Consider the following 18,118-nt stretch of genomic DNA (forward strand, 5'->3'; position numbering starts at 1 on the left):
ATTTTCCACATCAACATAAAGAGCGTGTTATCAAAACTAGAGTGGCTAATGGAGGCCCAGTGAGCAGAACAACATGGCCTTCTTACACTGCATTCCCTTTCATGCCAGCAATGTGAAATAACCAGATCATTGTTTGTGATCTTATCAGTTCCACTTGCTGCTGTAAAACTGCCAGCGATTATCTGCTTGCTGCTGCAGACGGTTGTTATATCGGCTCCATTAAGAAAACTCATGCTTACGCTTTGGTCATTTTTATTTTGCACTCAAGATGTTTAGTGTGTGCAGGGTGTTTTGAAACTAGGATAAAAAACTATTTATGCATGTGCTTTGAATCTGAGCAATGGCACACTTTTGACACGAGCATATGAACATTCATTGCACTTACACTGCTCTGAAGTTACAACCAGACGACCAAATGGGGGGCAGATTTTTGCTGTGAGGATGTCAACAGGATAGAGTTTGTCCCAGGAAATGAGGGTCGTGTCACACCACCAGAAGGAAGGAACTCCATACACATCTACCAAAGATCATAATGAAAAGTTGGAGGAAGAGAGACGTGAGCCTGCCCTTTCAGCCTAGTGAAAAACTATTTCTCATCATTTACATTTATTTCTTAGACACTTTTTTTTCCAAAGCGACTTCCAGTGAACTCTATATAGTGTTATCAGCTCACACCTTATTCACCAAGGTGACTTACACTGCTAGTTACACTACTTACAATGGGTCACTCATCCATACATCAGTGGAACACACTCTCTCTGTCACTCACACACTGTGGGTGATTTAAAATCGCCAGTCTACCTGAACAGCATGTTGTTGGACTGTGGGAGAAAACCAGAGCACCCACAGAAAACCCACACAGACACCACTGCAAGCTCCGCACGGACTGAACGGGGATCAAACCCACATCCTCTTGCACCACACAGGCGCTGTGAGACAGCAGTGCTACTCGCTGTGCCACCGTGCCGCCCCATGTCAAGCTCATCAAGCTCCTTTGTGTTCTCTCACACTTTGTTTCTATTGGCAATCGACTTTGTGTGGAGAAGTGGTGTTGACAAAGCTTTTTGTCCGAACACAAAGCACCCTCCTCAACCTCAGACAGCACCTGGGGCAGCTAGTGCCATGGGGATCCTTGTACTCTGTGCCTTATCTTTCAGTGCCCAGTAATGTGTTGGGCAATGGATAATTTTTATAGGGCTCAAGTTTGATGGTGGTAGAACTTGCTGTTCATCAGCAGTTGTCCAAATGCTTTTAAGAATGCCGAGGTCAATTATTCTGGTTTTGTAAGACAACAGGAACGGCACTGTTGGCAGCAGGTGCCAACAGCAGTTTGCTTATTGCAAATTAATTACTTTTAGGTGTGGTAAGGGTGTGTGTTACGCCTCATGTGTAAGGATAGCTAGATTTTTCTCAGTTAAACTCACCGTCCTGGTTGCTATGGCAACATCAAACGACCACATGGCTATGTTTCAGCATGTCCACTAAAAATGGCTCAGAATGGACATCTGCTTTCCAGAATTTCGGCAGAGCTACATAGCTACTTCTCATAAGTTTTTAAAAATATGTTCATACTCTGTTTTTTTTTTTCCCATTTTCCTCGTTAAATTGTTTGATGTTTTTTGTGTTGTCATTACATTTTTTTTGTTGGTTCAGTTTTCGATGTCAGTACACCTATTGATTCATAAATTAGTCATTTTTAAGAGTCATACGCAAATGTTTGTCAAACTTGTTGCCTTTAGTAACAAATTCACATAAATGAACCATCAGGACATGGATGAACTGTGCCAAATAGTATCATTTTGCTAAAATGAGGAAAAAGTATGTAACAGAAAGTTATCTTAGGAATTGTAAAAGGATAAAACAAGAGCTGAATAGGTTAACATTTCACGTGATGATGTATTTCAGACAAATTTGTTGCGTACTCTCTACCAATGTCATATTATCGATTTAAAAAGGTGGCATCTTTTCCATGAAAACTTGGTTTCTATGGGAAATACTGTGATAATTTTTTGTGAAGCTTGACAGACCTGTTTTGGTCAACGACACGATGTGCCCGTTTTCAGGATATTGCAGCAGCAAAGGGTTGAAAGATTTGAAAGTGCAGTATCTTGACTCTGGCTGCCCAGTTTATATCATGTACCTTCTTTTTAACACAAATATTCAGACCCATTCTCAGGATTGTTCTGTGGTAAAACATGTGCTTGAACATTTTCCTTTTTCATGTGTCACATATCTTTGTTAGATGAGACCAGCTATTCAGTTAGACTCTTAAAACTCGCACACATTGTCCGAACCGCTTGTCCCATGCGGGGTCGCGGGAGCCCAGCCAGGCAACACGGGGCATAAGGCTGGGGGGGGAGGGGACACACCCAGAACAGGATGCCAGTCTGTCGCAAGGCACCCCAAGTGGGATTCGAACCCCAGACCCACTGGAGAGCAGGACCCGGTCCAAACCCCCCCCCTTAAAACTGTTGTATAAAAATGGTAACCGGTTCCGATTTAACCTACACACTCAGCTCTGTAGAGAAGTTTTCAAAAGATCACGTATATATGTTGGGTGAAGAGCGGGTTATTATTGAGGAAGTGCTCATTCTTGTCAGATGTCTTGCTTTACCAGTCATGCAGAGCACCTTTCTTGCATCTTTTCCGAAAAAGGCAAATTTGTTTCGTATGTACCATCCCTTCTTAGTTCAACAAAGCGGTTTTACATTCTTCTCAGTGCAGTGTGTCACATGGGGGGGGGGGGGGAGAAGCCTCTTGCAAACCTCCATTACACGTACCCATAGATATTCTAGAGCTGTAAAGCATTGATGTAATTATCAGTTGTGTGTGTGTGTTCAGTGTGCACAAGAACCAGGGGCCACTTCCGAAATGTGGGGAGATTAATGGTGGGTTGGCTGCACCAGGCCAGACGGGTATTAGGGCAGTTTTGGCACTTCTGGCTAGCTAAGCAACCTGATGTCATATCAATAATTCATGTCCCATTTTTTTTCCTTCCATGTCTCCTGAAAAGCTTGAAAATTGTTAATTATGTTCCATTTAAAAATTCATTAATAAAATTGTGCTTTTTTTCCCAAGCTTTTTGTGGATATTTTTAGGCCCAGCTAATGTAACCTTTTCAGATACAGTGTCAGTTTTCCTGTTGAGTGAAGCTGCTCATATTTTGTGTCTCCATACGTTATTAACATTACACGTTGTGCCCCTGTTCTAATCAGCCTCCCCCCTCAGCGTGGGGTGTTTTTCACTCTCCTTTTTTTTTTTTTCCTGCCTTCTCTGTGGGGAATAAAGCCGGACATGTCTGTCACAGTGTTTGTGAGCCATTTCCAGACAGTGGATTTTTTTGTGTGCATTCCAGGGTTCTGGTGCACATGCTCTCTTTTTGATAAAGCACCTGTGTCTTGGAATGGGTCAACGGTGCATTTACTCCATGGGCTCATGTGAGGGTTATTTATAGCTATGAAAGAAACACTTTTACCCTATAATTAATAATACCATGATTTTTATATGACCACGTTGGTTTGAGCACTGGCACACCAAATGCTGGTATAAATGAAAGCACCTGGTGCACTGCGTTCCGTTTTGTTTGCGGACGACCTTTCATCGCGCTGTCAAGGCTGAGGCCTTGCATGGAAACCATGTGTTTTGATGTTGGAACATTCTGCAGTTAATCAAGATTTCTCTCAAGATGTGCCACCTATAGAAAGTGATGGAGCTGAGAGTACCATAGCACAGAGCAAAACTTTAAACAAAGGGGTTATGTATTAACCCAAACGTCTGTAAAGGGCTGGTGTGTGTACGGAGGCTGGATTGCCTTTCGGGCTGCTAAAATGAGATTTGTAATTCTGAATAGTTAATGACTGCTCCATTGTGATTTGTAACGTCTTCAGTGTGTGAGATGTTCTCAAGTGTAAGGCTGCAAAAGTGAGTTGTCATTCAGTACAGACAGTGCTGCGTTTTTATTCAAGCATTTTGAAAACACGTTTTATTGTTCTTAAATACACGCGTTGCTGGTGAATTCTAGGGCGTTTAGGCCACATTTGCATCATGTGATTTTTAACATCATAACATTAAAGGACAGATCTCATTAAGCAAAGGTGGTTCTTCTAATTTCTCGTGTCTTTGTTGTAAGAGTGCGTGCGCTTGGTGACGCGGCACTCGCAGAGAATCACATGTTATGAGATTTTGACACATGTAGACGGTTGTAAAGAAACCTTGAATTTCCTACCGATTTCATATCACGGCACAGGAGATTACTGAGCAGTGAGGACGGGGGTCAGTGCTGTAGTGTAGAACTGCCGGTTTTGAGGCTGGACAAGGAGCAGCAACTTGCAGAACTTGTTGCATCCATACAATGGAATATCTAAGGAACAGTCAAACTTAAACCATCTTACCAATGCGTTTTCGGTCACATTTGTGATAGTCTGCGGTAGACGCATCAAACAAATGATTATGTTCTTTCCACTATTCTACAAACCTCAGTCCAAACAACATGATTTGCTGGCTTTCTTGTTCCCCATCATCACTGTGTGCTGACTACATGTTGTTGACTTTTATTCATTGCTCAACTCCTTCTATAACATTTAATATAAAAGCATACCAATAATGTGAAATGCAGTATATTTACATTAATTTGTTTCACTGACACTTTTCTCCAAAGCGACTTACAGTATTAAGGTTAAACCACTAAATACTACTATGAATAATTATTTACCCATTTATACAGCTGGGTAATTTTAGGTTAAGTACCTTACTCAAGAGTTCTACAGCCATAGCTGGGGATCAAGCCTTAAACCCTTAAACCTTTGGATTCAAAGGCAGCAGGTCTAACCAGTGCACTACCGGGACAGCCTTTGAATCCAAAGGTGGTAGGTTTGACATTGTCGAAGTAATTGACAGTATTTAATGGGAAGAACCATGATCATTCATTTTAGGGGTATGCGTGCCAACTCCATCACTTGTGTTGTGTGCTCAACTGTTTTTCCGGCACATTGAAACCAGTGCTAAATGGATGTAATGCACACCCGCCCTCGGTATATGACATTTTACACCTGTTTCATTTTCAGGTTCATTTTATGCTATTTCTATAGTGTTCTTCCAAACATTTTCAGAAGCTTTCAAAAGTTAGAAGATTTCCTTAACTGTAAAAGGTCACGTTAATGCCAACGAACTGGCTGCTTCTTCAGTTCGTCATGAGCTGGCCCATGAATTGTTTGTGAAGCATACCTGCAGAATTTATTTTCGTAGGTTGCAACCTGAAGAACCTCAAATAAATTGCTAATCAAATTATGTTTTCTAGTATGTTTTTAAAGTCCCCGATTCATCAAAGGCAGAGCGCATGTCGCTGTGAGAGTTGTACTGTGGTGGCAGCATTAGAAACTGATTAGCTTGAAGGGTTGATAAGCAATCTGTGCTCCACAGATCTGTAATTGATTAGCCTTTGGCCCCCCGTTCAGCTGGGGAGTGATCAGCGATAAGTGTTGCTTTTTCTGCAAAATCTTTTTTCTCTTCTTTTCCCCGTGATAATCTTGACAATTTGCTCCCAGTCATTCACCGCGAACACTTGAGTCATATACTGTGGAAAACTGAGGTGGTATTACTTTTTCTTTCTTGATTTATCTTTTATTACTGCCAGTGTCTCGTACCTTCTGCCTGCTTTCTTGCCCCAGTTTGCTGTAGGAAACTGTTATGATATGTTTCTTTTTTTTCTCTTGCTTACGGTGTGCTGATATGCCTAGCAGATCTGGTCTTCTCTAAACAAGCTGCAGAACAGCTGGAGACATCTGGTGTTTCTGCAGTGGGGGGAGGGAGGAAGGAGGGTAGAGGGGCTCTCCTGCCTATATTGCACCTGCTAATAGCAGCCAAGAGACAGCGGTGCATGGATAGAATGAACATTTACAACACGGACAGAGATCCGTGTGATGATTTACAAGGAATGACACCTGATTATTAGTTACGTATTTAGAAATAAAAATTATAATTGGTCGTGTGGAAGGTTTTGGAATAAGTTGTGGTAGATGACCGTTATTTATTAGGCAGATTGTAGAGGACTGACGGGTGAGCCAGTTATATTTATGCATTTATTTGTTTAGCTGACACTTTTCTCCAGAGTGACTTACAATGTTTAGCTATTTAAAATTATTTATCCATTTATACAGATGGATAATTTTGTTGGATCAGTTTAGGGTAAGGGTACTACGGCCAGAGGTCAAATTTGAACTTTCGGCATTTGGGTACAAAGGCAACAGTTCTAACCTCTACAAGACCAGCTGTCCCTCCAAAAACAATTCTACTACAGGACGAGCTATCCCTCCAAAAAAATTACTAAAGCACGATCAAGGATGCTCCAAGTGCTGATGTGTAATGCGTTTTATTTCTGCAGCTCAGAAGTGGTCATGGTTTTGAGGGGTCATGGGTTAGGTACCACAACCCAGTATGACCAAGTACTACTCGTCAGCCATAACACACCTCCTATGGTTCATATGCATTCAAATTGTGTTGACTAAGATAAAATGAATATTTTACCTACTAAAATTAAGTACTTTTGAAATAAATAGAATGTGTATTTTTAATTTTACAGTTGTATGAGAATTTAATATTGCTATCTTTGTGCCCTTTAACATCAACGGCAATACAGAAACACATTGTGATTTTTTTTTTTTTTTTTTTTGTTTGCTGTAATAATATTCATTATAACTTGTTTTCTTACGCAATAACTCCAGGAATAGAAGCATTGTATTCCCATGGCAGAACTACTGTATCATATGATATTATTTTACATATTTTCTTCCAATTTCCATGTTGTCTTGTCATGTGTTTTCTGATCAGATGCAGAAGTATTACATACAGTATGATTTAATGCAAAATGTGTTTAATTATGACTTGGTTTCCTTGTAATTCCTCAGTCTTGTCACGTCAGAGCAAATTGGATTGTTGTGTAAGCTGCAGTAGTCTGTTCCTTTAGTAACCATGGCAACAGCGAGAGAGCAGAAGTACCATTAACTCCTGGACTCACCCCTCGCTGATCCACATAGTGGTTCTGGGTCTGTCCCAAGCTGGGCTTCATCTATGGTCTTATCTTGGCTCATGAGCTGAGCAAGCAGAAGCAAAGAGCACACAGTTCAGGAAGAGGGGGAATTCGATGTGTTGAGCCCTTTGCTGGGATGTTGGCATTCACTTTTTGCTTGGTATTGGTTTGGGACTGATCTAAAGGCCGAACCTTAAGGAGGAGATGAATTTTAAAAGAGGACCATTCCTGGGGTTCAATGTCTATGGACGCCTTGTCTCTTTTGTGGATTGTAGGGGTTATAACTACATTTAAATACAATTTTATGATTCCACTTTGCCCTTTTCGGCTTGTAAAACCTTTCTTGGACACCAATGATTAGAATATGAGATTACATTGAGATTCTGAGGTTGTTTTGTAATGTAATGTATTAAACCTAGTTTCAGAATTAAATGATTGATTTGACTTCAGTTGATTATTTGGGAAATACGGAAGTAACAAAAGAAGCCTTAAGACTGATGCAATCATTTTAAACAAATTACAAGCCACTTTGGTGCTGTGAATAGCTTTGGACACTTCTTTGAATTGCTTGATCCAAATTCAGGAGATGAGTTTGGCAATTGAAATAGCATCTAATTATTTTCTTCTGGATGATTTTGAAGGATGTTTTTCCTAATTTTTTTCCCTTCTTGCAATGATAATGTAATTAATTTAACATGTAGTAATTTGATGTTGATGAATGAAAAATCAATGCAATTTCCGTGCGCTGTGAGTCCTAAAGCAAGTAAAATGCAGATCTTTACATGTACGACTCTTTTAATAGCAGATTATAGATCGGTGGTTCTTAAGAGAACCTTGCTGGTGATGAATCATCTTTACAGTTCCTATCTATAAAACATGGGAAGTTCACTGTCGAATGACTGTTCATTGTAAAATTCTTAAATGCTTCCCTGAAACAGATTTTGTCAGTAACTTCGACATGTTAAGTGCACGCAATGCCATCTGAATACGGGATTGTTTTTGAAACTCGAAGTGCTACCAGCCTGAAAGTTCAACCCTTACATTTCATGAGGTTGTGTTGAACCAGAACTGTGCATGGTTGTGGTGAGGTGGCCTTTATTAAAAATATTATCTAACAAAAGGAGCTCAGTCAAGGCCTGCTTGAGGGGGTACCGGGCAGAAGACGGCAGATGGAATCGATACAAAACTGGGGTTAATTAGAAGGCTGAAGTCTGAAGCTGGGAGCTGTGGATCACCGAGTGCAGACAGGTGCTCCCACACACCAACCCGCCACAACAGTGGTACTGTGGTGAAGCTGCCATCGCTGGCAACTGAAGTGGCACATTATCATCGCTGCCATTAAAATAAGAATTCTGGGGTATGCTGTGAGATCAAGCTGTAACAGGGAAAGACATCAGCCTAAAGAAAAAGTTCCCCAAATGAATGAACTTTTACAGCCCCTGTATTTGGGCAAATTCACCTGAATACATTTATTCATTTAACTGATGCTTTTATCCAAAGCAACTTACAATGTTAAGGTCACAGTCGTTACATGCTTACAATCATTTACCCATTTATACAGCTGGGTAATTTTACCAGAGCAATTTATGGTAAGTACCTTGCTCAAGGGTACTACAGCCAGACATGGGAATCAATCCTGCAACCTTTGGGTCTAAAGGCAGTAGTTCTGACCACTACGCTATCAGCTGTCCCTGAATAAACAAGTTTTGCTACAGTGCTGATTTAAAAAATAAAAAAAAAAAAAAAAAAAGTAAAACAACACCCAGCTTTGTCATTTGAAAACGTTCAGAGATATGGTAAAACATGGATAAACAGGAAATGCACAGTACATTAAACCACACAACTGTCAGGTTCTGATGGGTTTCTGCTACAGTCAACCACAAGTAGCAAAGTTATCTCATCTTTGCCCCCTGCCTTTGCTTTGAAAACAAAGGAGAAAAGAGAGAAATATAAATAAGTGCAGGCCTGTTTCCCATAACAGGCAAGATAACTATATTAATAGGTTTCTGTTGTATGTCAACCTGGTTTAATTTCATTTCAGTGAAAGAAATGGTCCTGTCTGTCAGTGTAACTTTATTAGTTCCTGATGGATGTAGGGCAGAGTTTTTTTTTGTGAATTTTTTTTTTGTGATTTTTTTTTTTTTTTGTGCTCCCTGCAGTAGGCGCAGCCACAAAGCATTCGAGAACCTTGGGGCTTAATTCACTCACTTTGGGCGCAGCCGTTAACACTCGCTGGGAATAAGCAGGACATTCAACTTCAAATAAGAAATTTCATATGCTGAACAAGTGTTAGGAATTATTATTAATAAAATCTGAACATGAATGAAAAACAGGAACTCGGGAAGCCAAGAATAGCGGAGAATTTGGTGTAAATATTTGCCCAAAGTATAAAAACTCACATTTATGGTGTGTTAAGAGCTCTTTCTTTTTTCCTTTCCAGGTCCAACATTTGGTTTGGCAGCATTTTAGTTTGCATGATTTAATGTGTTTTTATTAATCTTCCTTTAATGTTCCTTTGAGAGGGAGGGGGTCTATACTGGAAGTGGAAGGTACCGCTGCCCTCTCTTTGTCACCTCTCCCCATGTCTCAAGGTCTCTTTTAAATCTGTACCTGATTTTGAACCAGAATTGAACCAAAACACCCAGTTGCACAGCAGAATTGTGTGATGCGGATGGCATTTAGGGTGAAGGACACAACTGCGGCCTTGTGGTTTGTCATTTTTGCTCCAAAAAATGTTGATTGGTATAAAAGAACTCTTAGAAAACCCATGAACACAGAAAATCCCTGGATTGTCTGTACAGTTTACAGGTATAAAAATAAACACAGTCATCAAGAAGATAAGTTATTTCCAGGCTCTGCACCAAAGTAAGTAGCTGTGTGGTTTATGTGCAACAAGACTGTGAATATGCTGACTTGGTGTTAGTGAAACAAAATCCCCGGTGTTCAAAGCAGAAAACTAACATGATTAAAAACCTTTTATGTTGACTAATTTTTATGTTTTGAAAAGTTTTTTTTTTTTTTTTTTTTAAGAAGGAAATTATTTTCATGGTGAAATGTGTGGGGGGAAAAAAATTACGATACCAAAAGTACATGTTTTTAAAGTCAGTTTTGAACCATGCATTTTATTCCTGTTCGATTCAGTAGTCTGCATCATCACTTGGGATTATAGTCTTACAGTGTGCCACCATTGGTCCTAATCCTAGGAGATGAATTTATTACATTACTGGAGAGTTGTCTTTGTGCTGCAAAATTTGTTTAAAATACTGTTTCAGAGGCTCTTGCGAGTTTCCCACTAGGAATGGAACCGTTAACCTAATTTCAGGATCAATTAATTCTCAATTTTGATGTTTCCCAGCAGCAAAACACAAGTTCCACTGCTAGTGAAGAAATAACAGCAATAGGTACTTTTGATTTGTAATGTATTCAACGAAATAGTACAACAAAAAGATGCTTTATAAAATACTATTTGGCTGCAGTAAGTATATAAATATATATTTTGAATTTGAGATTAATTTGTAAATTGTACAACTTCAAAGGTAGTTCTTCTGTTTCCATGGGTCATATACTGTATATACAAGTATCCTAAGCACTTATTTGAAGTTTGTTTTGTGTCTGTGCAAAAAGTTGAGTTTAAAAAAAAAAAAAAAAAACTACATAAGCAAAACAACTGTCATTTGAAAGAAAAAAAAAAACACTGAACATTTCCTTCCACTCTCCAGTATTGCAGGTAGTCTGTAGCTTAGATATACTAAACAGCATTATTTTATTAAGGAGACGTCAAATGATTCAAGGCATGAGCGTTTTGCATTGACAGTGTTTGCCTGCTGCTGAGAAAATTCTCGCTTGGCATGCTTGTGTCTGGAACATTCATATAACGCCTGGCAAAGCAACCTAGTGCAGGAAACAATGGGGATGCTTTGCACACCACCTTGGAGGGAATTCTGAGACTGCTTTATTTTTTCTTCGTGTATGGTTTGATTTTGCATTTTACCACGTTTTTTGTCTTGGTAGTCATGACAACGTTGAAGAAAGCATTCACTGATAACCTGCCTAGACATTCGGCATGGTTTGCTGTGATTAATTTAATAATTTGCATTCTTGCTGCTCGTGATAGGTCTTTGGTTGAAACCATGAATGGGAAGGTCTATGACCATGAGAAAGTAGACTGCATGCAGTGAATCACACAGTAAGATATACGGATGATTCAGATTGAGGTTCATGTCACACTTAAAATTTGGTTGAAAATACATGTAAGATTATGACAAAACAATTTAAAAGGCATGGCATATGATTTAATTCCACATTTGAGGTTAATCGTAACATTCTTGTACAGGCCATACTCAGGCTTCACTTCAACGAAGCCTCCGTTTGCGAGAACTTTAACCAAATGTAATTTATACACTAAAATTTGCGTAATGAGCTATTGACTCTAATATGCCAGAAACCCCTTACAAGAAGAGCTATTTCGACTGAGAATACATGACTGGGTGATGTGAAACATCACACAAGGTGAGCAGAAACAGTCTCACTGAGGGTCATGGTTCTCCTGCAGATAGCTGTCAGATATCCATGTACCAGCCCCCAGCCATCTCTCAGAAATGATGTTACTATTTATATTATTAAGAATAATAATATGTTTAGAATATGTTTGTAGCTGCCCTTTTCATAATTTTTAGTGCAACATGTAAAGCTGATTTGGGAACCTGGGCTAGTTTTATTCTGTATAGAGGAAATCAGTTCTCACTTCCACTTAGTTCAAGTGCAGATCTCATTTTCTTTAGCTATTTCATTTCTTGTTTGCATTACATGTCCTGCTCTGTATGTCAGGAATTACAGAATCATGGACAGCATGGCGGCACAATGAGTAGCGCTGCTGTCTCACAGCACCTCAGTGGTGCGAGAGGACATGGGTTTGTGTGGAATTTACATGTTCTCCCCGTGTCTGTGTGGGTTTCCTCCCACAGTCCAAAGACATGTTGTTCAAGTTTACCCATAGTGTGTGAGTGACACAGAGAGAGTGTGTTCTACTGATGTATGGATGAGTGACCCAGTGTAAGTAGTGCATCTAGCAGTGTAAGTCACCTTGGTGAATAAGGTGTGTGGGCTAGTAACACTACATAGTATCCATTGGAAGCTGCTTTGGAGAAAAGTGTCTGCTAAACACACACACACACACATTTTCAGAACCGCTCGTCCCATACGGGGTCACGGGGAACCGGAGCCTACCCGGCAACACAGGGCGTAAGGCCGGAGGGGGAGGGGACACACCCAGGACGGGACGCCAGTCCGTCGCAAGGCACCCCAAGCGAGACTCGAACCCCAGACCCACAGGACAGCAGGACCGTGGTCCAACCCACTGCGCCACCGCACCCCCTCGTCTGCTAAACAAGTAAATGTAATGTAAATAGTGGAAAAAAAATCCTGAAAGACACATTAACAGAATTTTTTTTTTTTTTTTTTTTTTTTTAATAAATGCAGGAGCTCAAACCAGTAACATGGCAGTAAAATTTGTCACGCCTAATAACTGAATGGAACAATGTACAAAAAGTATATTTGAACCACATTTTTTTGGTTAAAGTTAACTTTGTTAAAGGAAATCAGGATTCAGTAAGATCATCTTAAACTGACAGCTTTGTCTCACCTTCCTGTTCTCCTTCATTACCTTCCCAAAGTAAACATTTGAACTTCTCTAAATATTTCCCAAGATAACGGGGGCAGCCATGGTGGTGTAGACAAGGAAAACGGGACAGAAGTTGTAGATTTATTGTCATTGTCTGTATCTGGTGCTTGTCCAGAGACATACAGGTACTGTTGGTGGTTTGTTCCTTGGGAAGGTGTGACAGGAGGACTTCCATGTGGGTAGTCACTGATAAGGAATGTGTGATTCAGGGTAATAAATTACATGAGATCTTGGCTAAGAGGAGCAACGGGTTGGAGACTCCACTTTGAAGCAGAACCCAGTGCTCGTAGAGGGTATTAAATTAGGTCTTTCACTGAGAAACGGAGTATTGCACTGACAGTGTGCTCTACGGTAAGAACGCAACGGCATCTCTGTAACATGCAAGAAGCTGCCGGGCAATAAAATTAGATCCAAGCGGGTATTGTGATGCTGTCGCAAGCATAATCTTGCTTTTGAATTTAAACACACTGTAATCCTTAAATGCATAATGTCAAAATATTAATGAATAAAGACAATAGGAGCTTTGACATCTGCTGTGTGGCAATTAAGAAGCCAGAGCGGCGGCGGTTTCTCTTCAAGAAGCCCTGAGCGCACCGGCATGTAGGACCACGTCTTACGGCACCTGCAGATTGAGCAGATTACATCTGATGGTGACAAGGCCATTCAGTGAGACATGTTGACACACTAAACTCCTTGACCTAGTTCTTGGTATTTGAGCTTCAGCAGAGAGTTTATGCAGGGAGCATGGGAGCTTTGCCCATTGCAGCAGAACATGGATGAGGGCAATTTTATGTCTCAGGAAATGGGCTCCTATCTTCATAGCTGAAGAAGCACATTGACTGGGCTGAGGTTGGGTTCATGCTGACAGACAGGAGAGGGCTGTTGGGTGAACGCTTTGTAACAGAGCTGATCAGTTTGCTTGTGCTCCCTGGGTGAGTTCAATGCATTTAGATTAGCCTACATTGCAAATGAGTTGAAAATGAATGTAATTCTCCCTCTATACACTGACTTGAAAGAGATTGCTTTGAAGTGTGATTTGTGAATAGGGAGAAAAAAACGCGGAACAACTGAGACGAGGCCTGCAGTTAGAGTGCTGCGGTGTGGGTGTCTCTATGGGTGCTGTTGGAAGTAAATGGAAAAGGTGTGGTCAAAAAACATGCCAACATGAAACAGATCCGTCGGTCCTCATACAGGGTGCAATTCTCAGCTGTTATGATATAGAAATGAAGCAGAATCAAGAAGAAGTGGAGGGTCTGGAGTTGACGTGTTAACGTTTCGGAAGTTGCCTCGTCACTTAACTATGTAGATAGTCTCTGACAATCAGCATTTAGAGGCAGCCTAACCTGTATAAGTTGCTTTAATTATTCGTGGATTAGTGTAATAACTGGCATCATGTATATTAGAATGTTCATATGTTGCTTTACCTGGTTGCATTAAAATGGTTCAATGATTTGTATTGTGTGCACAGGTAAAAATCACTGTGTTCAGATTCTTGTTACATTATTGTATTTAGATGGAAAAGTATTTTGGAATGATGAGATTTATGTATTTCCTTTATTTCTGTTTCCAGATTTAGAAGACAGAGCCAGCTCTGGGTCATGGGGAATTGGAGCCCGGCCCTCAAAGGTAGAGTCCAGTTACATCTGACCTATCTACATGTGCACAGCATCTGTCCTGCTGCAACTTCTATTATGCATTGGCAAACTATGCAACCCATCATAAATGATAGTCATTTGCTACTGATTAAAAATTATTTGAGTGTTAAATAAATAAAAGCTCTTAGAATATTCCAAGTAAGTTTACATTTGCAAGTTTGTTCCGTAAGACACTGAAATGCTGTTTAATGATCTATGATACAGTGAGCAGAGGAAAATTAATTGCATCATAAAAACTGGTTATTTATACATTATCTAGACACAGATGTCTTTGGATCATTGTTTGATTAGTTTTCCCCTTGTGACATTACACAAGTGAAAAAGCAATTTCCTGTGAACTGGCCCTGTCCTGATTTTACGTAGGAAAATGACAACTAAAAACAATATCTCTGTAACCATTACAAATCAAGAATATCTACGCGTTGTATCCGTATATGTTTAGCATACTACACATTAAAGAATATTACTTAAGGATTGACTGTAAAGTAGTTTTTGTTACCAGAATGTCTGTATCGGAGCATTTTAGAACTGTAATCTATCCTTGTAACAATTAAGTTTATATGAATACTCAGCTCTGTGTTAATCTTCCTGGTTTGTATCAACTTCAGTATTCACATCCAGTTTTGAATATTGTACCTTTGAAGTAAATGTGATCCATTTTCTAATATAGTAATAAATAATACTTATCTTTCTCACATTTAGAATTATATGGACGGCTCTCAGTACCCTCACATGACAAACCGAGACATGGGATCACATGATGATATCTCCCCTCCCTATGTCAACTCAAGACTAGTGGGTAAGTGTTACATTATTTTTTTTAACCTCATGTTTATTAGTTTTATATTTCATGGCTATCTCAAGCTTTTATTTACTGAGCTGGTAACTTTTTTAATGATATCCGTTCTTTGACATATGATTTTTTACTGGAAATGGTTATGTAAGCTAGAAAGCTGATATATTCTGAAAGATATCTTGTAGCTTCATGCCGTTGCTTTAAGAGCATTTCCTTTTGTTTGCAAAATTAGACATATCCAAAGGATTCGGTCTTTTATATGCGACCTACTAGATTAATACATTTAAAGTCAAGTCCGATCAGAATTATAACAGAATGCATAAATGCAGTGTGTTACACTTGAGGATGTGCATTGAATCTGTGCAGCAGTAAGAAAAGGAATTGTAGTAACTTTGGAATATTTAGGTAAATACCTTTGTCGGTGATACTACAGCAGGGATTCGAACTTGACTCCTTTGAGTCTGGAGGCAACATCTCTAGCCACTTTGTTAGCTGCTTCCTTATTTCCTGATGTATTTGCACATAAAGCATAATAATAATTACAAATGTCATCAAAAAATAAGCATAATGTAATACTGAATCTGTAATAAAGTTTAAATGCATCAAATGAAGAAAACGGCAAGAAAGGTGTTTCAGTTAATGGGAGGCCTACGCTTCATCACATGAGTACTTGAGAACGGCAATACAAGAAAGAGACTCGTGGGTGGCTCCGATGCCAAGCTCACTCTTTGTGTTCCTGTGTTCAGTAATTATGAAATTATTGAATTTTGCTGGAATTCCACATTTAGAGAGAATAACATTGTCATTACAAAGGACAGCATCTTTTGTGGAACTTTTGCGTTCTTTATAAAACTGTGCAAATGACTTAACTGTACTAAGGGATCTCAAGCCTTGATTGATGTAATTTGTTTTGCATAATCATCCTGTGTTTCGCATTCTTACTGAACACTGTTGGTGTATTGTAGTTGTAGGTACTAAGAGGTCGTGTAAGAAATTGAAATACTTTGGGCTGGTTTTTAATGGTTTTCGAGAGAACCTTCATTTTGACTGAATCTTTTTATAAATTTCTGTTGATATTTGTTGGGGATAACCCCAAGGCAAAGGAAACCCACTTTGACATTTTACCCCTTATCTGTGAATGCTAGTACAAAAGAGACAAAAGACATGTACTTTTAGTTTTGTGCAATGAATTTCCAAAACTAATTACTCCAGTTGTCAGCAGTTAGTCTCAGTGGTCCCTCACAGACTGAAAAGGTGTTTTATGAGGGTTTAGTTCTGCTTCACTTTCCTCCCTTAAGAGGGACATGGTAAGAACCAGAGTGCTTCAGCTGGTTCACAGCTTCCTCTGCTGCCTGCATCTTATGAGCCTTTTTAATTTCCCTTGGTCCAGAACTGTCTCCATGGCTGGTTTGCATGATGATCTGGATGCTGGCTGATGAGTGTGAGAAGATTTCAGCCTGTCATAGTATCTGTGGTGGTTTGATAAAGAATTCATTCACTGATTAGATTCCATGAACTCTGATTGTGGTTTTCTCAGACATCTCTGTTGTTTCACTGTTTTGGTACCTGCAAAAGTTGTAGGTTATCTTCTGTGTCAACCACAAGGCTCAGTAGAAACCTCTTAGTGCGACTGGATGGGCAGACATTTTAGTTGACAGCAGCTCCGAACTCCGACCTCCGCACCCACAGCCCCTCATCCAGAATGACACCAGCCACTTAAAATACGGACTGCACAGAATGTCTTTTTTTATGCCACTGAACTGACAGCTTCTGCTGAAACTACACTTAAATTGGTGTCCATACAAGGGTAGCTGCTCTGTTTCTTAAATGCGTTCTATATCGACTTACATCTGGTCACACTACCCTTCATTTCCACAAACAGATATTGCAAAAAAAAGAGAGCCTTACTTTTTACACTGTCCCCTGTAAAATCTGTTTATATTTCTATTTATTGAAGTGCACATACAACAGCACTTTATCCCAGAGTGTTTTTAGTTTTCTAGCTTGTTATTGTAAATTATTGTAGTAGTAATCGTCTATGTTGTCCTCTATGTTGACACCGTGGTCAAGGAGAAACGCTATTTCACTCCTATCTGTATCCTAAACATATTGTGGGAATGACAGTAAAGTTGACTTTGACTTTGGCTCTTCGTTCTGACTTTAAAATTCTTTGCATTTAAGAATCTATCAGCTGTACGTCAACACATGAATCATTATCAGAGTTTTGCTGGAACTTTTCAGAAGGCACTGGTGAGTGTAACCCACCTCACACATATCTGGCCTTTTGGTTGGCTATGTATCTATATATTTATTTTTAAAGAACTGCTAAGAAAGAATATTTATTATTCCTTTCTGAAAAGATGAAAAAACACATTTAATATTAAAAATTGTATTTGTGGCTTTTAAGAGGGAGTGAAAATGTGAAACTATAGTGCTATTTTCTAAATACTTGAGACTTTTTTTTAGAATACATGATATGCTGTTGCAAAAATTGATCAGTTTAGAATCATAATTAATCAGTACATTTCCCTCATTGAGGAGACTTGAACATCATTGACTGGTGATGACGTTGGTTAGTTTTTTTTGAAAAGCTATGGATGTGAACGCCGGTTAGATATACATCCAGACTTTATTTACTATACACTATAATTAGCTTACGTTCTAATTTCGGCTACCTCTCAGACCATTTTTATGTCCAACATTGCTCTTCAAAGCTCTGGTAAAATGGCACTCGCCTTTTTTCAAGCGGGTCATATTTAGATTTTGCAAACTGAAAACAAATCTTCTTATTACACTTGTTATATGCAGACTTGTTGAATGTACTTTTTCATTAGACACGAACATGGTCTAAATGGTTAACTTAAAAATTCAACTGAAATTGAAGATTTTCAGCTTTATGTTGTAGTTTGTGAGCAAATTTATTCACATATAACACTAGCATATTAAACAGTTAACTAAGGAAA

The 18,118-nt window shown here is 39.3% G+C and overlaps 1 protein-coding gene across 11 annotated transcripts in view; it reads left to right on the top strand.

Annotated features, from left to right (window-relative positions):
- tcf4 (transcription factor 4) overlaps window positions 1-18,118 on the top strand; it is a 142,207-nt gene that overhangs the window by 23,446 nt on the left and 100,643 nt on the right. For all 11 annotated transcript variants that reach the window (XM_018752112.2, XM_018752122.2, XM_018752083.2 and 8 more), the window contains 2 exons: window positions 14,275-14,330; window positions 15,062-15,158. In XM_018752112.2, the coding sequence (XP_018607628.1) occupies window positions 14,275-14,330; window positions 15,062-15,158 (153 nt within the window). The remainder of the gene's footprint in view (window positions 1-14,274; window positions 14,331-15,061; window positions 15,159-18,118) is intronic.

This window comes from Scleropages formosus, chromosome 6 (genome assembly GCF_900964775.1).
Source record: "Scleropages formosus chromosome 6, fSclFor1.1, whole genome shotgun sequence".
In the NCBI taxonomy this organism is placed as follows: domain Eukaryota; kingdom Metazoa; phylum Chordata; class Actinopteri; order Osteoglossiformes; family Osteoglossidae; genus Scleropages; species Scleropages formosus.